A 22680-nucleotide genomic window follows, 5' to 3' on the forward strand; every position below is an offset into this window, starting at 1 on the left:
ATGATCAATCACTCAATGCTTGTTGACACCAGCAAAACGTGTGATGCACAAGTTGCACTCTTCTCCAGAGAAAAACCCTAATAAATGCATAATAATTCGAGGTGTCATGGAAGGTTTCACACACATGGCTGTGGCTAAACAGTTACTATGTGTGACCCAAAAATGGGAAAGGAAACAAATGCTTTTTGAAATGAGCAGGAAAAAAAAGAAGAACAACTGACATTAGAATTCAATTAGCTCCACCAATTGTGTGAAATTTGAAGTAAATGGGAGTATAGGACATAACACCGAAATGTTATTAAACTCAATTTATTTTTGTATATTTAATTAATCATGTGAATTACCTGACTTGAAATGATTTTAAAATTTAATTAATTGAGATTTGATTTGATTTAATTTTGGTTCAACTCGATTGACTTGACATGTTAATTTGCTTTGATTTGATCAAGACTTTGTAATTTTTTTTGAAAATTATGTTGTTTTAATTTCTTAAAAAAGAATTAAAATTACTACACTGTATTAAGTAAGTGTAAAATAAAGAAAACTATCAATGGTGTCCATAGATGGTTGGATTTGACGGGCTGAATAGATTATCACAAACATGCCATGAGATCAAAGTCACTTTACACAATAGTAAAGTCAAAACCCTTTTTTTGTCTCTTAATATTTACATTTTATTTAAACTTTATAATAAAGTTGTGGTACTTTTTATCCCTTTTCATCCAGTGGCACAGCATGAACGAGTGTCACCCGGCTCTTGTTGGTCTCGATGCTCTTAATAGTGAAAATTAATTCAAAGAAAAAAATATTTTAGCTCAAATCTCAATTTTCTCCCCCCTTTTAGTTCCTGAATCCGATCCACCCGATAAGTTATCCTGAACAAACAACTCGTTATCTCGGTCTGGAATGAGATTTTAAATATTAATTTAATATAAATTGATTAATCCAATCAGATTGATGTGATTAATTTGATGAATTATTTTAAAATAAAATAATATCATTGAATAAATATATTTACGAGATAATCCAATGAACTAATTTTTTTTTTTGATTTACGTGGGTGTACGGGCCAGCTTACGCACACCACGACTAATCTTACGGCTCACTGAACATCCTGCAAATCCAGTGAGCATGTAAGGCATCACAGGGATGACAGACGTGCACGGTAAGGTTTGAACCCATGATGTAGAAGAAAAAAATAAGTCCTTTCAACTGGGTGAAGACCTCAAGTGCAACTAAATTCTTTTTTGGAGGTACGACAAGTAACAACTAGGCTTCCTAGCACTCTAAAAAAGGAAAAAGAAAAGGAATAAAAAACATGTTTTCTCCTAGCTTAGGCAGGATGGGATCCCATACATGAAAATGGTTTCATTGGAGGGCCAAGCCCAAAACTATAACACAAGCTCAAGACTGTAGCCAATGGGCTAGGCCTTGTACATTTCAGGCCCCATCCAAGAAAACCTGCCGAAGGAAAAAAGGCCTAGATAAAGAAGAAATGGATCCTAATCCATCCTTGAGATACATTTATTATCAAATTTATTTTGTATTGGATTGAGAAAAACAAAATGCCTATAGATTGATGTTGTGTCCAAATCTAGGAGGGTTGTCGTAAGTAAATTAGTAAATATTGTTTTTATTTTATTTTTTATGATAAAACGTATTCTCATGCGAGCTAGCTTGTGTATAAATTATTCATGGAAAAATTCTAAACACATGATATATTTTATTTAGATGAATTTAATATGTTTTTTTTAGATAATAATCTAAATTTTAAATTTAATTTTAGTTGACATATAAACAAATCCAAAAATATTCTTTTAATTAAACTAAAATTTTTAATGTCAAAACCAATCATAAGCTAGGACGTGATGCATGTATGTGGCAATTTTGTTTTTTAACCCAAATGGTTATGAGGATTGGCTTTAAGGGATCTATATGAGTCATTTTCTAAGCTATAGGGACTAGAATGTATACTTTATGGAAAAACAAAAACCTCATCTTCTTCAAAGATATTTACATAGTAATCTAGATCTATAAAATTAATAGTTTATTTATTGTTGTTTTTTAAATTATTTTTTATTTTAAAATATATTAAAATAATATATTTTTTGCTTTTTAAAAATTATTTTTAATATTAGTGTATTATGATGTTTTAAAAATATTAAATAAATATTAATTTTAAATGAAAAAAATATTTTTTATTTTTTAAATAATATTTTTAAAACTTAAAAAAAACATATGATCTAATTAAATTACCTAAAACAAAACAAAAAAAACCCACAGAAATGGTATCCTCTCTTTTACTCCCCTCACCAACCTCCCTCTTCTCCTCTCCCTCCCTCCCTCCGCAGCAAACTTTCCATCCCTCCACCACTAACAGCCGCCTTCTCTTCTCAAACTGCATGCGTAATCCACAACTGAAAACCCCAACAAACAAACAAACCATGACCAAACTGCAATCACTCCTCGGTCTCTTAAGACTCCAATGCTTGGTGTCTTGACAACATTGCTAATGCTGAACTTGCAGATTATGGTCCGGTTTGTGGTACAATGGTTACTCTTCCCTATGGTTATGCCATCCGGGAAGGCGGGAAGCCATTCAGGTCCTTAAAAATCCGAGCTTTTTAGTTGAAAGTAGATAATTTTGAGATTTTTTTTTGATGGAATGTTGAAAGTTTTGAGCTTTTTTTGGGTTTTGGCATTGCAGGATTATTCGAAGGTGAAGTTTAAGGAGACTGGACATAGCAACGCGTACTTTCCTCAGGTTTGTTTTGTGGGGTATTTATTTATTTGTATGTGGAATGCTATAAATGCAGTGTTGTGATTGAGTTGAGGTTTTGAGTTGAGTGGAGTGTTATGATCCGTGTTTGGTTTGTTTAGGTAGGTTAAAAAAGGGTCCGAGGTTAACTTTGAGTTAAGAAAGTACTCAAGCTCGGTTTGTTCACTTTTTTAATAAGTCTAGGTTTATGCTGAGGATATAGTGACAATACGACTAAGGAAATTAAACAATTTATCATCTAAGCATTAGTTTGTAGTTTTGTTTAACTAGAAATACAGCAAAGTGGTATGCCTTAATATAACTTTTCCCAAAATCAATTCTTAGACATATTCTGTGGTCATGGACACTTTGAGCTGAGTATTCTATTGTTTGAGTTTGTTTGTGAATGACATTGAATTTGAATTATGGGACTAATTTGCTTTTCTTTGCGTACAAATGAGTTTGTGTATGATGTTTTTATGAGACAAATCAGAGCTGAGCTCAAGTAGCATGGTTTGTTTTTAAAATTGAAACTGCATGTGTGTGTTCTTGTGGATGGACTTTGTTTGAGTTTGTCTTTAATTCTTGTGCTGGTATTTGTGTGCTGTAGTTTATACCAATACTCATTTATTGAGAAAGAAGCTAGTCATGTTGAGGGGTTCAGTCCAGAACTGGCTCTTGTAACTATCACGGGAGGAAAGGAACTTGAAGAAAAACTTGTGGTAACATTTGATTTTTTCTAGTCTTGGAAATTTAAGGGTTGATGAAAATGTTATGTTGTTTCATTTTCTTGAAAAACAATGACCGGAGTTTTGGCTTTGGTTGTTGCACTTGCTGAGGTTGTGGCAGTTTTGACCCACTAGTGAAACCATAGTGAATCACATGTTTACTCAGTGGGTTCATAGTTATCGTATCTTCTTGTCAAGGTAAACCATGTAAAAGTTTGGTCACCTGTAGCGAATAGCTTCCAATCATGGAGGGTTGTTATGTACACCTGTTTTTTTCCCCTTCCCCTTCCTATTAATATTTTGTTTTCTGTTTTAGTGGGTAAATATCACAAGATCAGAGATGCGCACAAAACCATTTGCGAGGACTCTTGAATTTCTGTGGCAGGAGGGTCATGCAGCTCATGCCAATCCAGAGGAGGCAGAAAATGAGGTTTGCATCGTATTGAGCTGTAGTATGCTTGATATATGATAGCGTACTAGCATTTGCATTAAATGGATTTGCTCTGCTGAATCGCAGGCATTACAGATGATCGATGTCTATACAAAATTCATTTATGAGCAAGCTGCAATACCTGTTATTACAGGTAGAAAATCAAAAGTGGGAACTCTTGCTGGTGCTGATAGGACATATACAATAGAGGCTATGATGGGTGATCAGAAGGCATCACAAGCTGGAACTAGCCACAGCCTTGGGCAAAGCTTTGCTTTTGGAACGCAGGCATTTTAGTCAGTAGTTTCTAGATAAGATTATTTCACACACTTTATGAGTTGCTGCTAGCTAAGTGTTTTGCTGCTCTATTTCTCGCATGATATGCAAAGAAAAGCCAACAGCATAATTTTGAAAATATATTTTATTAATTAAATCCTTTTTAGTGAATTATCATCTAATTCCTGTGGATAAATATAATGAAAATCAATACCCCTTTGGTTTACATGACCATCACCTACAATGGTTTTTTTTCAAAGCACGGTTATGGAATAGGGAAAAAACAAATGTTGCAAACTCAAGATTTGAGTTAAATCCTGGTTAATTTACCTGGGAAATTCCCTTCCATTTGGTTTAGAAACAACAAAATGGCCAGTGTGCATTTTGGTATCTATGAACAATTAGACTGAATGAACTTACCTTTACTATTCCTTTTGTTTTCCATCTATGTAACATATATGATGCTTAACCTACCATGTGGGTCAAGGTTCGTTTTTTTTTCTCTTCACAAAACCACACACGTTATGTGGAAATCAGTCTCAAAATCAGTTAAGATCTTAGAGAAATCTTAGTATATATGGTTTAGGAAACAGAATCTGATATTAACTATTCAGATTCTCTAGATTATTGCTTTCTAGTTTAGTGTAGAATACTTTCCTATCTAGGATTTATTTCTTGTTTTGAGGGTCAGTAGGTTAGCTTCTCTTCCCTATTTATTGTACAAACATACGGCTGTTAAGATTAAAAAAAGAGAGAAAGACTTCTCTCAAAATTCTTCATGGTATCAGAGCCTACTCTTGAACCCTAATCTGCTTCTCTAAGACATGGCAGCAGCAGGACAAAGCTCTCTCTCTGAGGTGACCTCACAGCCAGGAACAACCTCATCTGTTAGCCTTTCAGGAGGCACTGAAGGCACATCACACCAAATCACAGGACACAAACTCAATGGATACAATTATCTTCAGTGGTCATCATCAGTCATGATGTTTATTTGTGGAAAGGGCAGAGATGACTACCTCACAGGGGATATCATCATACCAGAAAGGAATGATCCCATGTTTCGAACATGGAAGACTGAAAATCATATGGTAATGTCATGGCTGATCAATTCAATGACCAATGAAATTGGCGAAAACTTTCTGCTATATGGAACAGCAAAGGAAATCTGGGAAGCAGCAAGAGAAACCTACTCAAGTTCTGAAAATACATCAGAACTATTTGAGATTGAGGCAGTGTTACATGATCTACGCCAAGGAGAACTTTCTATCACTCAATTCTTCAACACTCTCTGCCGTCATTGGCAGCACCTAGATATGTTTTGAAACTCACAGCTGGAATTGCCCTGAAGACACAGTCTTATATAGAAGAATTGTAGAGCAGAAAAGAACTTTCAAATTTCTTCTCGGGCTCAACAAGAATCTTGATGAAGTCAGAGGAAGAATAATGGGAACCAAACCTCTTCCAAATCTCAGAGAAGCATTCTCTGAGGTTAGACGTGAAGAAAGTAGAAAGAAAGTAATGATGGGACCTCACAACTCAGCTCATATAATGGAAGGATCTGCACTTGCTGCTCGAGGCTATTCAAACAGCAACTATGATAATCGACAGAGGAAAGGAAGACCCTGGTGTGATCACTGCAACAAACCAGGACATGTCAAGGAAAACTGCTGGAAGATTCATGGCAAACCTGCTGATTGGAAACCATCAAAATCAATAAATGACAAAGACAGACGTGCCAACAATGTATATTCAGACAACAACCGAGATAAGAACACCATTCTGCCAACAGAAACAAGTCCTTTCAGCAAGGAACAGCTTGAGATCTTACAGCAACTCTTCAGTCAGAATTCACTGTCTCAAACCAAGTATGTCAGCCTCTGGTTCTGGATCTGGACTGTTAGCACAAAAAGGTAACTTTTCAACAGCCCTTACTGTTAGTAAGAAACACTCAAGCCCTTGGATCATCGACTCTGGAGCGTCAGACCATATGACAGGAGATGCCACTCTTCTTAATGAATACAATCAGTGCACTAATAACTCTACAGTCCGTATAGCTGATGGGTCTTCCTCCCAAGTTAAGGGAATAGGCCTGAGCAGACTCTCAAGGGACATGATCCTAAACTCTATCCTCCATGTCCCTAACCTAGACTGCAACCTACTCTCAATCAGCAAATTGACTCGTGATCTAAATTGTGTTGCTAAATTCTTTCCTCATTTGTGTATATTTCAGGATCTGGATACGGGGAAGAGGATTGGCAGTGCTAAGATGTGTTCTGGGCTCTATCTCCTCAAAAGTGAGATTCCTCTAAGAAGGCAAACTCAAAACAGAAGCTATATATCATTCAAGGGTCAGTCAGCTTTAAATTTTCATGTCAATAAAGATAGTGATGTTCTGTTATGGCACTATCGCCTTGGTCATCCAAACTTCATGTACCTTGAAAGGTTGTTTCCCTCTTTCTTTTCCAATAAAAGCTCACAATCCTTCAAATGTGAAATATGTCAACTCTCTAAACATGTTCGCAGTAGTTATCCCACCATTTCATATAAACCATCACATCCATTTGCAATGATTCATAGTGATGTATGGGGACCCTCAAAAGTGCACAATATAACTGGAACTCGGTGGTTTGTCTCCTTTGTTGATGATCACACTAGATTGACTTGGCTATTCCTTATGAAAGAAAAATCTGAAGTCAGTCAGATTTTTCCAAAACTTCCATTCCATGATACAAACCCAATTCCAGACTAAAATCCAAATCCTAAAAACTGATAATGCCAAAGAATATTTCAATTCTAGCCTTAATACCTTTTGTCTAAATCAAGGCATTATCCATATAAGCTCTTGTGTTAACACCCCACAACAAAATGGAGTAGCTGAAAGGAAGAATAGACATCTGTTGGAAGTTGCTAGATCCCTTATGCTCTCTACTCATGTGCCAAAACAATTCTGGGGAGAAGCTGTACTCACAGCAACCTATCTCATCAACAGAATGCCTTCCAGAGTTCTAAACTTCAAAACTCCTAGCCAAGTCCTTCTACAAGCCTTTCCACATACCAAACTACTCTCTTCCTTAGACCCGAAAGTATTTGGCTGCTCAGTGTTTGTCCATATACACCATAGAGGAAAATTAGACCCTACATCTCTCAAATGTATTTTTATAGGATACTCTCCACACCAAAAGGGTTATAAATGTTATTCTCCTACCTACAAAAAGGTCTATACCTCTATGGATGTCACATTTTTTGAACACCAAGCATACTATCCCAAGTCTGATCTTCAGGGGGCAACCATGAGAGAATATCAGAATTGGGATATACAATCTGATCATGTAATTAACCTAGGAGACAACCAACAGAGTCTTGTCCAAAGTCATTCCACAATGAGTTCTCCTACTTTGAGTCCCCACACTACACCTCCAGTCTCAATCCAATCAGTCCCAGCACCACCAGCCTCAGTCCAATCTCCTGACCAGATTCATCCTACACCAAAACAGATCATAAATCATGAGCTTCTTACCTACTCTAGAAGGAAAAAACTTGGAAAGGAGATAGAGCACACAATACCTCTTGCACATGACCAAGATTCAGAACCAAGTCCAGATTCTGCCCCAATATACTCAGGTATGGAAACTTCTGACTGTGAGAATACTGCCTCTGTTATTGATGATTCAAATATTCCAATTGCTTTGAGAAAGGGTGTTAGATCATGCACAAGTCATCCCATCAGCAAATTTGTTTCATATGAAGGGTTATCACCAACCTATCATGCATTTGTTTCAGCCATTGACAGTGTACAGATTCCTAAGTCTATTGAAGAAGCTCTCAAAGATTCAGGGTGGAAAAAGGCAGTGAGTGATGAAATCAGTGCCTTAAACAAGAATAGAACTTGGGAAATTTCTGAACTTCCACCTGGAAAGAAACCAGTTGGGTGTAAATGGTTATTTACTATCAAACATAAGGCTGATGGGAGTATTGAAAGGTTAAAAGCTCGTCTGGTTGCAAAAGGGTATACTCAGTCCTATGGAATAGACTATCAAGAAACATTTGCTCCGGTGGCCAAACTTAATACAATCAGAGTACTTCTGTCCCTAGCAGCTAACCAAGACTGGCCACTACATCAACTAGACATCAAAAATGCTTTCCTTAATGGAGACTTGGAAGAAGAAGTATACATGGATATTCCTCCAGGACTAGAAACATCCTCCAACCTCAACAGAGTATGCAGACTGAAAAAATCACTATATGGACTCAAGCAATCACCTCGGGCATGGTTTGACAGGTTTACAAAGACAGTAGCACAGTATGGATATTCCCAATGCCAAGCAGACCACACACTGTTTGTAAAAACCTCTCCAGAAAAGAAAATAGCAATCCTAATAGTATATGTGGATGACATCATCTTAACTGGGGATTATGAGGAAGAACTGGTGAGATTGAAGAAACTGTTAGCCAAGGAATTTGAGATCAAAGACCTTGGGTATCTCAAATACTTCCTTGGCATGGAAGTGGCACGATCAAGGAAAGGTATATATGTTTCTCAACGAAAATATGTCTTGGATCTACTACAAGAAACAGGAATGCTTGGATGCATTTGTTGCGATGTCGCGGTCGCACAAATTAATTACCCTAGCTTAAAACACACAAGATAGTATAGAGCAAGCAAGGGGTCGATCCCACGAGGAAGTTTGAAGTTAGATTTTTATGTTGTACGTTATGTAATTGGGGGGGATTGATTTGAAATGATTTAAACTATGGCAGAAATTAAACTAGCAAACAAAATCAATTGAAACTGAAATATATCAAGAAAACAAACCTTGGTTGCAAGCACACATCCACCAACGGAAATTAGAACCGATCCTTGAAACGAAACTCCAGTTTATATTATGAATTTTATCTTTTCTTAATATTGGTTAATTAACGGATCCGCCGTATAACTATCCCTAACCAACAAACAATCACAGTGTCCGCACTAATGATTTAATCCAATGGCAGCCTTAAGATCCAGATAAATTCATTAATCTTAACAACCAAGTTGTCAATTTGTGTTGCTATGATCGAATGTTCTCCCTAAGTTTAATAACGTAGTTCCGCTACAATTATCAAGCTTAGTTGCTTCACAAGTTTATATACCACAACTCCGGTTTTGATATCAAACTTAGCAATAGATTGTTCACAATAATAACTTAGAGTCCGCTCTAGCAATTAAGATAAACAATCATAGGAAATATGCATAGGAAAACAAACATACTCATTCATAACATAAACTGAAAATAAAAGGAAGAATAAATCTTACGGTTCTTGAAATCCGAAGGTTTGTTGTGTCCTTGCAACCAAGAAAACGAGCTTAGCCTTGCATATCTATTGAACAACTACTCCTAAAGATGAAAGAATACATAATTTCTGATTTGTAGAGAGGAGAGTTTGTGTTTCTTCCTTCTTCTTTCTTCTTTTTTTTCTCTACCTCCTTCTACTCACCCTCTATTTATACACAAATTGTAAGTAAGAAAATATCAAAGCTCAAGTGTGAACATCAATAGATGGTGGTAGTGTGAAGGCTGCTGGCTGCTGGCTGCTGGCTGCTGGGTTGAGGTTGGTGGCTGCCATGAGGTTGGTGGCTGCCTTGAGGTTGGTGGCTGCCTTCCTTGACCTTCTAGAATATTTACTAGAGGAGCTAAATTGCTGGTCGGTTTGGATGCTTCTAGATGAAATTTGGATTCGTTTCTTCACGCAACCTGCTTGCTGGCAGAATTCAGCTGTCATCTTTGAAAAATCATATATCCCTCATATGACATCGTTTTTGGCTGAAAGTTGGAGCGTTTATAGATCTTTGAGTAAGGAATCCAACAAAATTGAGTTTGCATCAATTGGACTTTTGAAGCTCCAGATATTGAATTTTGAATGGGCAAAGGTCAACATTGGCAGACTGCGAGATTTGACTTTGAAGGATGTGATTTCCATGATCTTTCTCTTTTTATTTTTCTTGCATTACATTTCCAAAAAGGTATGGATGTTAGCTTTTTAATGCCACTGGAATCACTTCATTTCGATCTCTGGAACTCACGCTCTGCACAAAATACCGACTGAACGTCAAATCTGCCAATTACCTCCAATTTACTCCTTTTTGCATCTTTCATCCAAAAATGCCTTCAAAACATAAAACAAAGAATATCAAGGCATTTTATATAAATAACATATGCAAAACACTAGTTAAATGCGGGTGAAACTATCGAATAATATGGTTACATCAAATACCCCCACACTTAGCTCTTGCTCGTCCTCGAGAAAGGATAAATAAAATTAAATTGAAAATAACTATGATCAATTTCTTAATCTCCCATCAATGTCTAAGAGTACAAGCATTATAAACAAGAATACAATCATGAAGGATAAATAATATAATTCTCATGAATTTATTTACATGCAAACTTCAAAACTCAATCAATCGTCTGGATTTAAATGAAATCTATGCCATGCCAAAGTGATAGGTCCTCTCATTGATATACACTCCAACACTCATGTGTTTAGGGTTTATGTGTTTAAATCTCTCAAATTCAATCAAAGAGTATGTTCTACCATAAGCTTGCTTTTCAATCTCATCTCCATTAGCAACTTATTACAAGTATTACATGAATCAAAAGGTCTTATTTTCCGGTTGTAATGGGGCTGAGGTTAAGGTGAGGTAAAAGAAAGTAAAAGGAAAGGTTCAAACCAATGAAAGTAGAGCATTTTGAAAAATGATACTTCAAACAAGATATTCCATCAAAGCTCATAAATTTTTCATCTTTAATCACAAATGCTTAACTCCTTTTGATTTCAAGCTCTTTCAACATAAAACCTTAAGAACATAAAGGAATACTTTTTTTTTCTTTTTTTTTTTTTCTTTTTTTTTTTTTTCTTTGGCAACTTTGCCCATTTTTTTCATCAAGCATCACTTCTTTCTTTTCATATAATTTCCAACCATAATTCCATTAAATATTACAAGTATATGCTCTACTAATCCTTGGCCAGGGGAAAAGAAAAACATATATAAAGTTAAGGCTTATACATGGATAAAGCAAAAAAAAGATAACCAAGCTCAAAACGGGTTCACTAAGGATAATATGCTTTAGGTTGGCTTTTTGGCTTGAGGGGTTAAAATTCCTAATGCCTTTATCATCTTCATGTATATTTGTAATGGGATATATTCTCAATAAGATATGAAGCAAGTTCTAGAGATACTTATCATTGAAAGAATGCAAACTCAAAGAATATAATGTTGAAGGCTCAAAAGCTTGCATTGGTATAACACTATAAAGTCAACATGGCATATTCTCAAAGTCAATCCCTAAACCAATTAAACCTTAAAATTTGCATGCATACTCCTTCATTTGATTTATATCTTCATCTATCTCAATTAATTCTCATATATAATACTGATATTCTAAAAAACCAATAAGAGTTAAAAAGATCAAACACAATGTTTTTTTTTTTTTAAAAAAAAAAAAAAAACAACAAAGAAAATGAAAATAAGAAAACCAAAATTCTCCCAATACCCCCACACTTAAAACACAACATTGTCCTCAATGTTGAAATAAAAGCAAAGGAACATAAGAGAATGACAAAGATAAAGTAAAATACGAAAAATAAAAGATAAGGAAAAAGAAAGCAAATCTGATTTTTTTTTTCTTTTTGTGCTGGGTTGCCTCCCAGTAAGCGCTTTTGTTTTATGTCATTGGCTCGACATATTGCATGCTCATTCTTCATAGATTGGTTCAATTAACTCTACAGAAGTGGTGAGTTCTGCCGTCCAACCTTCATAGAAAGGTTTCAAACGATGCCCATTGACTTTGAGTATGTTGTTAGTTTCTAAACTTGTAATTTCAACTGCACCATAAGGAAAAACATTAGAAACAACAAATGGTCCAATCCAATGAGAGCGTAACTTTCCAGGAAAAAGTTTCAAACGCGAATGATAAAGAAGGACTTTGTCTCCAACATGAAACTCCTTTCTTATAAGCATTCGGTCATGAAGATTCTTAGTCTTTTCTTTGTAAATCCTTGCATTCTCGTAAGCATCATTTTGAATCTCTTCCATCGTAATTCCAATCTTTTTGGGCACCAAAAGGATAGGCGCCACCCATTCACTATCCGTGATGGAGTAAATGACTCCTGCATCATGAAGGACAATTTGCAAAGCTTGCAAATCCAATGTTGATTCATGCATGTTTTGGGGAACACATATATGCCTTTCCATCTCTTCTATCTTGGTAAAAGCATAGTCATTGCTCAAAGCTATGCTTAATCCATCTTCGCAATCAAAATCACAAACTTGCTGCACACACTTATCAATTTGATCATAGCATGTGATAGAATAAACATTGCTATAAGGATATTTCATTGCATCATGAAAATTAAATTCAATTTTTTCATCTCCTACCTCCATAGACAAGGTATCCTTACCACAATCAATCTTTGTGTTGGCAGTTTTCAAGAATGGTCTCCCAAACAATATAGGAGTGTTTTTTGATGAATCACAAGAATCATGTTCCATATCAAGAATATAAAAGTCGCATGGAATGACCAAACTATCAATCTTGACTAGGACATCTTCTATCACACCAAGTGGGTAAACAAAACTACGATCCGCAAGTTGTATTACAATGCTAGTTTTATTCAAAGGCTCTAGACTAAGAGAATCATAAACATGTTTAGGCATAACACTAATGGATGCACCTAAATCGCATAAAGCACTTTTAAAACTAGCATTACCAATAACACATGGGATAGTAAACGCACCTGGGTCTTTTTGTTTCAAAGGCAGATTCTTTTGAACAACAGCAGATACAACTTCACCCATACTTACCGTTTCATGACCTTTCAGTTTGAAAGCTCTCTTGGTAGTACACAACTCCTTCAAGAATTTGGCATACTTGGGAATTTGCTTGATAGCATCAAGCAAAGGAATGTTCAGTTCCACTTTCTTAAAAACCTCTAGAATCTCTTTTTCTTTGTCCTCTTTCTTTGACTTAGAAGAACTCACGGGAAAGGGTGGAATTGTTGTAAAACTGGAATTCGTTGAGTGAGGAGTTACCTTTGGAGTGTTGGTCTTTGTTTCAGTTTGTGGAGGAGAAGGATGATGTATCTTCTTTGTACTCAATTCATTTTCTATCTCTTCTTCTTCCTCCATCTTAATTTGTTTTGACCTTTTCTCTTCAAGTTCTTTCCCACTTCGCAACATGATCGCACTAACATTCTCTTTTGGATTCAATGCTTGGGAGGGCAATTTTCCATTCATTTGTGCTTCCAATTTCCCCACACTTAAAGCTACTTGCCCCATTTGCTTTTCCAAGTTGTGAATACTTGACCTTGTTTCCTGTTGAAAAGACATGACATTTTGTTGCAAGGTAACAGTATTAGAAGCCAAAGTTTTCATCATCTCACGAAGATCATCATTGGATGACGACCCCATAACATTGGAGTTTGTGAATGGAGGGGGTTGTCTTGCTTGATAATTCTGTTGGGGCTGAAATCCATTGGGATGGAATTGTCGGCCTTGATTGCCTTGTTGAGGTTGGTTCCCATACCGTAGGTTAGGATGATCTCTCCATCCAGGATTGTACGTGTGGGAAAAAGGATCATACTTACGCTGAGGTTGTCCATTAAATGCTCCATCAACTGCATGAGCTTGTTCAATGTAATCTTCTTGCATTGTTGGGCACATATCTGAAGCATGTCCTTGTGAGGAGCATATGCTACAAACTTTCACCTGCTGCACATTTCCACAAGCCAAAGAACGCACAAGAGAAGTAAGATCATTAACTTTATTTTCAAGGTTAGAAATACTTACCTCATTTACTCGTTTGTTGGAGAAGTCTCCACGAGTGCCAAATTGTTTCGAGTTGGCTGCCATGTTTGAGATCAATTGGCGTGCAGCCTCAGGTGTCTTATCTACCAATGCGCCTCCACTTGCAGCATCAATGATACTACGGTCAGTAGGCATCAATCCTTCATAGAAATATTGAATGAGTAGCTGATCGGGTATTTGATGATGAGGGCATTGAATGCATAGTTGCTCAAATCTTTCCCAATACTCGGAGAGAGTCTCTCCATGAGATTGCCGAATCCCACATATTTCTTTCCTTATGTTGGCAACTCGAGATGCTGGGAAATACTTCTCAAGGAAAATCTTCTTCATGGCATTCCAAGTTCCAATAGATCCTGGAAGAATAGAGAAAAGCCATGCCTTTGCTGACCCTTTTAAAGAGAAAGGGAAAGCTTTCAACTTAACTTGTTCTTCATCAACTCCATTCGGTTTCATGCCAACACAAACCATATGGAACTCCTTGAGATGAGTATGAGGATCTTCTCCTGCAAGACCATTAAATGTTGGTAACAAATGTATAAAACCAGATTTGAGCTCAAAGTTTACATTATTGTCAATGTTTATGCACAATGGTTGATTCTCCACGTTAGGAGCAGCAAGCTCCTTGAGTGTTTGTTGTCGTGCAACCGCCATGGTGTTGAGGTGAACTTCCTTTCTTAACTTGCGTAAAGTGCTTTCTATTTCAAGATCAACCTGCACTAGACTCTGATTAGTAGAACGGGTTACTGGCATCAATTGCTAAGAAAACTCAAAAGAAAGCAACCACACAAGAGAGAAAAACAAAATGCAAATTATATGAAAATCCTATGCTAGAAAACTAAAACTACCTAAAACCTTAGAACACAGTGGAATTTGGCCTCGATAGGGTGGGGCTAGTGGTATACCACTAGTCTTGTTCAGAACGTCATTTCACTTCAGAAAACGAAGGTTAGAAACCTAATTCCACAAACAATTCTGTCTTCAACAGTACCGCTGCGGCAAGTGAACAGTAACACCGCAAGCAAAAAATTCTGTTTTTTTTTTTTTTTTTTTCAGAAATGTAAATAACAATCACAAAAACTAAAAAATAACAGTACAAGCACAAGAATCAACTAAAATTACCTCCCCGGCAACGGCGCCAAAATTTGTTGCGATGTCGCGGTCGCACAAATTAATTACCCTAGCTTAAAACACACAAGATAGTATAGAGCAAGCAAGGGGTCGATCCCACGAGGAAGTTTGAAGTTAGATTTTTATGTTGTACGTTATGTAATTGGGGGGATTGATTTGAAATGATTTAAACTATGGCAGAAATTAAACTAGCAAACAAAATCAATTGAAACTGAAATATATCAAGAAAACAAACCTTGGTTGCAAGCACACATCCACCAACGGAAATTAGAACCGATCCTTGAAACGAAACTCCAGTTTATATTATGAATTTTATCTTTTCTTAATATTGGTTAATTAACGGATCCGCCGTATAACTATCCCTAACCAACAAACAATCACAGTGTCCGCACTAATGATTTAATCCAATGGCAGCCTTAAGATCCAGATAAATTCATTAATCTTAACAACCAAGTTGTCAATTTGTGTTGCTATGATCGAATGTTCTCCCTAAGTTTAATAACGTAGTTCCGCTACAATTATCAAGCTTAGTTGCTTCACAAGTTTATATACCACAACTCCGGTTTTGATATCAAACTTAGCAATAGATTGTTCACAATAATAACTTAGAGTCCGCTCTAGCAATTAAGATAAACAATCATAGGAAATATGCATAGGAAAACAAACATACTCATTCATAACATAAACTGAAAATAAAAGGAAGAATAAATCTTACGGTTCTTGAAATCCGAAGGTTTGTTGTGTCCTTGCAACCAAGAAAACGAGCTTAGCCTTGCATATCTATTGAACAACTACTCCTAAAGATGAAAGAATACATAATTTCTGATTTGTAGAGAGGAGAGTTTGTGTTTCTTCCTTTTTCTTTCTTCTTTTTTTTTCTACCTCCTTCTACTCACCCTCTATTTATACACAAATTGTAAGTAAGAAAATATCAAAGCTCAAGTGTGAACATCAATAGATGGTGGTAGTGTGAAGGCTGCTGGCTGCTGGCTGCTGGCTGCTGGGTTGAGGTTGGTGGCTGCCATGAGGTTGGTGGCTGCCTTGAGGTTGGTGGCTGCCTTCCTTGACCTTCTAGAATATTTACTAGAGGAGCTAAATTGCTGGTCGGTTTGGATGCTTCTAGATGAAATTTGGATTCGTTTCTTCACGCAACCTGCTTGCTGGCAGAATTCAGCTGTCATCTTTGAAAAATCATATATCCCTCATATGACATCGTTTTTGGCTGAAAGTTGGAGCGTTTATAGATCTTTGAGTAAGGAATCCAACAAAATTGAGTTTGCATCAATTGGACTTTTGAAGCTCCAGATATTGAATTTTGAATGGGCAAAGGTCAACATTGGCAGACTGCGAGATTTGACTTTGAAGGATGTGATTTCCATGATCTTTCTCTTTTTATTTTTCTTGCATTACATTTCCAAAAAGGTATGGATGTTAGCTTTTTAATGCCACTGGAATCACTTCATTTCGATCTCTGGAACTCACGCTCTGCACAAAATACCGACTGAACGTCAAATCTGCCAATTACCTCCAATTTACTCCTTTTTGCATCTTTCATCCAAAAATGCCTTCAAAACATAAAACAAAGAATATCAAGGCATTTTATATAAATAACATATGCAAAACACTAGTTAAATGCGGGTGAAACTATCGAATAATATGGTTACATCAGCAAACCTGCAGACACTCCAATGGATTCAACAAAGAAGATAGGAGCAGAAAATGATAGTATACCAGTGGATAGGGGGAGATATCAAAGACTTGTGGGTCGACTCATCTATCTCTCACATACCAGACCTGATATTGGCTTTTCTGTCAGTTTTGTAAGCCAATTCATGAACAACCCGACAGAAGATCATATGGCAGCAGTTAATAGAATCTTGAGGTACCTGAAAATGACTCCTGGTAGAGGCCTTCTATACAAGAAATGTGACAACAAAAATATTGAAATCTACACAGATGCAGACTGGGCAGGAAACATTATAGATAGGAGATCTACTTCTGGATATTGCTCCTATGTTTGGGGAAATCTAGTAACTTGGAGAAGCAAGAAACAACATGTGGTATCTAGAAGCAGTGCAGAATCTGAACTGAGAGCTCTAGCTCTTGGTATTTGTGAAGGGATGTGGATACTTAGATTACTTAAGGAACTTGGCATGGAATCATTGACACCTATACAGCTGCATTGTGATAATCAAGCAGCCATAAGCATAGCAAAGAATCCAGTTCATCATGACAGGACAAAGCACATTGAAATAGATCGACACTTCATCACAGAAAAGATTGAGAAGAACATTGTTCACCTTATTTACACTCAACAAAATCTCAGATTGCAGACATCCTCACCAAAGCTCTACCAAGAACTAATTTTGAAGAATTGAGTCACAAGCTGGGCATGTATAACATATACAACCCAGCTTGAGGGGGAGTGTGGAAATCAGTCTCAAAATCAGTTAAGATCTTAGAGAAATCTTAGTATATATGGTTTAGGAAACAGAATCTGATATTAACTATTCAGATTCTCTAGATTATTGCTTTCTAGTTTAGTGTAGAATACTTTCCTATCTAGGATTTATTTCTTGTTTTGAGGGTCAGTAGGTTAGCTTCTCTTCCCTATTTATTGTACAAACATACGGCTGTTAAGATTAAAAAAAAAGAGAAAGACTTCTCTCAAAATTCTTCAAATACCATTCCCTACATGAAGTAGTTCAGATGGCAACACCTGAGCTTTATACTGTATAAGAGCCTACAGATAGCTTAATTCAGTGCCAGCACTATCCTGAATTCCTGGTCACCTTATTGGGTCCTGCGCTTTGTAGTCTTATCCTAGGCATGGTGTTTTAAATTGTTTTTGTCCAATACCATATGCCTATGTTTGGCAGCCACTCGTTTATGATGAAGGAGAAAGGGAACCTATGTAATACATGTGCAGTATATAGCAATTTAGTGTGCGAGAAGCAGAAGTGCATGCAAGTGTGTAGGTGTATTATCCAAGCATGTGTATAGGTGCATGCAATTGTCTAGGTGTCTTGTCCCGATAATATGCAAGAAGACAAGTGTCTTTGAGGTGTCATGCACTAAAGCTTGGCTAATGTTAGGTAAGACCTATCCATCTACATGTCCAAATAACCAAGCTTCCTAACACCTTTAGAAGGAGGCATCGTGTTTGGAATAAGCAAGCTCTTTTGAATAAGTATCCCCAAGTACACATACGTTATAGTTTTATCCAATGCTTTCCTCTTTGTTAACCTTATACATACCACCACCTTTCATGTCCCTATACAAATTACATGTATCACAAGAATAGACCCTTGTGCATAACAGCCTCGTTGTTTTGTTTATAGCAACTCAACTGCGTTGCACAGCAGTGATGCGCATAAAGCAAACAAAGAAGAGGAACATAAAAAGGAGATTGTATGATAACATGGAGTTTTATTTCAACAAAGCTTGTTTGGCGCATAAGAGAATGCCTCCTTATATAGGTATTATGAGTCTTGCTTATTTGGGCACATAGGTGAACACATGCTAGCTAAACATGAGTACAAGTGTTTGTACACAGCCCCTCAAAGACACTTGTGTTCTTGCTCATTATCAAGACACTACTTAAAGACACCAAGACCTTTGCATGCACCCATTCTTATTTTGGCACACAATTGCAATATATCTCCCATTGCATTCTCTGATATGAAGTGGCCCAGTTGGCCATGTCCGAGTTTTAACTTTATCAGCTTCTATGGCAAGTGTCTAAGCTTAACTCAGTAGCAGCACAACAATGATCATCTCATTGTTCCAGCATTTTGCAATCTTAACCTAGTTATGATTGTTTAAATTGTTTAGATGTGTTGACATTGTCCTCAAGAAGTGTACATAAACATCAGTAAAGGGTAATATCCTGCTTATTCTTTGCCTATGTGCATTTGGATGCAGGGGTGAATACCAGACTTTGTTGATTGTCTGTTCTCTGCCAATGACTTTTTTTCCTCGATATTTTTTCATGTTTTCCTTTTAACCTACCAAATATAGAAATCGATCCTTTCCCTCCCCTCACTATTGAATTTTACTTATAATTTGAGAAGTCCATGATCTTAACAGAAATTATGTGCCTGTACAGTTTATGGATGAAATTGGAGAGAGGCAACATGTGTGGCAGACATCATGGGCTATCAGCACCTGCTTTGTTGATGGTATAATTATGACCCATGGTGAGGATTCAGGTCTAATGCTACCACCAAAACTTGCACCAATAAAGGTACTTGTGTATCTCTATTAGTGATTTCTTAAGTTAGCATTTATGTGTTTCTTATTATCATTGTTGTTTTACATGCATTTAGATCAAAGGTGCTTTGGTACTTGTCGGGAATCTTTCAATTTTATGTACTTGATCTAAGAATAGAGATGTTTCATTCTGTTAAGGAAGCTTGTTGTTGCTCTCTTTTGTGGTTGTAATATAGCAGCACATACTTTGGTACTTTGTTGTTGCTGTGTTTAGGTACTTGGACAAGCAATCTTTTGTCTATTGGAGAAAAATATCTCATCAGGACAGTCTATGCATAAGCATTTGGTTTCAGTCTTCTGATGGGTGCCTGTATGAAAGTAAAGTTTAGGTTTTCGAGTTGCCATTTTCACGTTTAGTAGATTACAAACAACTCGTTTTATGAGTTATACTACCATTTCAATTTGTTCTTCCTATCTGTGTTGCATTCTTCCAGGTGGTGATTGTGCCAATCTGCAGAAAGGAGGATGAAAAAACTGGAGTTCTCAAAACAGCATCTTCTGTAAAAGAAAACTTGCAATCGGCTGGTATCAAAGTTAAACTTGATGACATGGATCAGGGAACCCCAGGATGGAAGTTCAATTTCTGTGAGATGAAGGTCTGTTTTTATTCTTATTTTAAGTACATGAACAAAAGAAAATATTAATAATTAATTAATGATTTAGCCCTCTAATTAATTATGACTTTCATGAAAGGTGCCCGGATGTGTCTCGGTCATTAAAGCTTATGGTAATCTGTCAACAAGAATCTGAATAGTACATATCTTCTTGTGCCTGATGTCAATTTTGGATGCTTATGTCATTGTGTGACTTATGCAATGTGTTGGACTTGCTACACCTGGTCCTCACTTTTATTTTATTTTAAAAAAATAGTTTCAATTAGTCCCAACTGCGCTTTTGATTTTTTTTTTTTTGTGATTTTGGATTGTTTTGATGTGCTGTAAAAAAATGAAAAAAATATTATTTTGATGCATTTCCAAGCGAAAAGCACTTTGAAAAACAACTTCTACCATGGACCCTTATCCTTGTTCATAAAAAGAAAGCCTTTGAAACGTGTGGAGCAGCCCTTATTTTGTCAAGCAAATATTAAATAATACTTTGGTTTTAAGAGGGGGTACCTCTGAGGATTGAAATTGGTCCCCAGGATGTTTCAAGTGGAAGTGCGGTCATGGTCAAATCTAGGAGAGATGTTCCTGGAAAGCAAGCAAAAGTGTTGGAATATCCATGGAGCCTTCAATTTTAGAAGCTTACGCCAAGGACAAGGTGGATGAGATCCAGTCATCTTTTCTGGGTAGGGCAACATCATTTCGAGATAGGTGCATTCTCTTGCTCAAACATTATGTGCAGTGGAAGCTTAGTTATGTGCATCAATTATTGGATATGCGAGCTCCACTTTTCGTCGAGTTCATCTATTATTATTTTTCAGAATTATAGCATAATCTCTTGGTGACGAATTTGTTTATAAACAGTGATTTCTCCACCCTGCCACAATAAAAATGCTAATATTTATGTCCGCACCACTGCTGCTCACATCCTTTTCTTTGTGGACTTTGCTTTGATGTCAAGGCAGTAATAGCACCTATAGGCTTCTTTAGGAGAAAAACAGGTTGTGGTCTAATAATGCCAATAACAAGCTGACTTTTTCAAAAACGTGAGGCATAATCATCACAGTAGACCATCCTACCAGAATGAAAAGGAAGGCCAGCATGATTCACAGGAAGCAATAAATTGTTTTTTTACTAGCAAGGATGTAAGAATTGTTTTTGTAAGACCATAGGTTTTCTATTTCATATAACATTAACTTTGTCACATGATGGAAACTGCCAAAGCAATGAAACTGGGAGTTTATGCTTCATCTTAATAGCCTCAGGCACTTTGACCAAATCTCTAGATCTAGATATATAGTTACTTTATCATTGTGCATGGCATTATTGTTCTGGAAGCATGATTGCAATTAGGCTATTTTTACTTGTGTAGTTGTGTACCGATTCCAACAATCACAGCCATCTGTAATGAAGTCCGTCAGATTCCTGTATTCGTCAAAAACATCTAATATTATTCTGATGTTTTCTTGCAGTAACATTGTGGATGTGGGCTCATATGATGAAGTCAAAGCGGCAATATCCCTGGGTAAATGGGCAAGGGGTCCTTGGTCAGCTAGGTAGTTTATTTTGTTCATCTTCATGTTAGTAGTGGATAAACAATTACAGTGTTGAGATCAAAGTAGGAGGGACTCACAGCATGTCTAATACTAAGCTGTGTTTGTTGACTGTAGTGATGCGGATGAACAGGGAGTAAAAGAAGAAACAGGGGTAACCATTCGGTGTTTCCCCTTCAAACAGCCTCAAGGGACTAAACCATGCTTGATGACTGGCGGCAAGCCAGCAGAAGAAGTTGCGATTTTCGCTCATATCGAGTCCTGTCCCCCATCAGACATTCAAATGGTCTCATTTGGGAGAGGGCGTTTACCCATGGTAAAGTTTGTCATGGATTCCAGTTCTTCCTTGTTTTAGTAATTTTTATCAAGAGGGTGACCAAACCAATGCATCATATTATTTTACCATGGAAGATAATGGAGAAAGAGGAAAGATACTGTTTTAGGTGGTATAGAAAGATTTCCCAGACAACCACTAGATGCGGGTTTCTTGCGTGAAGTGTTTCCATCTCAATCAGAGATAGAGTAAGTTGAAGATTGGACTTAAAATATCATTTTTGCAATCCCTTGCAACTATCAATCCCACCTTATTAAATTTCTTTGGAAATGTCAACTTGCTCTGTAACATGTGAAGTGTCAATCCAGGTCGTGACTGACACACATGGATCGGGTGGTTACATGCTACATGTGTGCAGGTTGGACCTCTTGTGCAGATAATGCACATGAGGTGTAGACATGTCAGCTGGATCAATCATGATTCCATTATCTTGGTTAGAGTTCTTAGCACTCTATCACTTGTTGATAGCACTCTCCTTGGTGGAGAGAGTCAAAAGTTTGAGAACAGAGTGCCTAGATCGGAATAGTTGGTGTCCATCGGAAAACGGGCAAAATGAAGGGATAAACCTGAGAGAAGATGCTACAAAAGGACACAAGCACAACCGGTTTCGTTTATTCAGAATGCGAAGAAGGGTCAAATATGAGTGCAGAGTAGTAGGTGAGATCAGCTAACTCTCTAACCACCCTTCTTCACAAGTGGAGTGTTGATATCTCCACCACAATATTTTGGACTTAACCTGATTGCATCTTCTTTAA

The 22680-nt window shown here is 36.8% G+C and overlaps 1 protein-coding gene across 1 annotated transcript; it reads left to right on the top strand.

Annotated features, from left to right (window-relative positions):
- Positions 1-2525: 2525 nt before the first annotated feature.
- Positions 2526-22680, top strand: LOC118030316 (proline--tRNA ligase, chloroplastic/mitochondrial; the record flags this gene model as incomplete). The annotated part of the gene is made up of 11 exons (XM_073408720.1): positions 2526-2603; positions 2708-2751; positions 3369-3480; positions 3803-3916; positions 4004-4204; positions 19273-19410; positions 19871-20032; positions 20616-20749; positions 21511-21594; positions 21709-21907; positions 22284-22680. Coding segments are annotated over 11 exons (1434 nt in total), but the record flags the coding sequence as incomplete, so codon positions are not given.

This window comes from Populus alba, chromosome 4 (genome assembly GCF_005239225.2).
Source record: "Populus alba chromosome 4, ASM523922v2, whole genome shotgun sequence".
Taxonomy (NCBI): Eukaryota; Viridiplantae; Streptophyta; class Magnoliopsida; order Malpighiales; family Salicaceae; genus Populus; species Populus alba.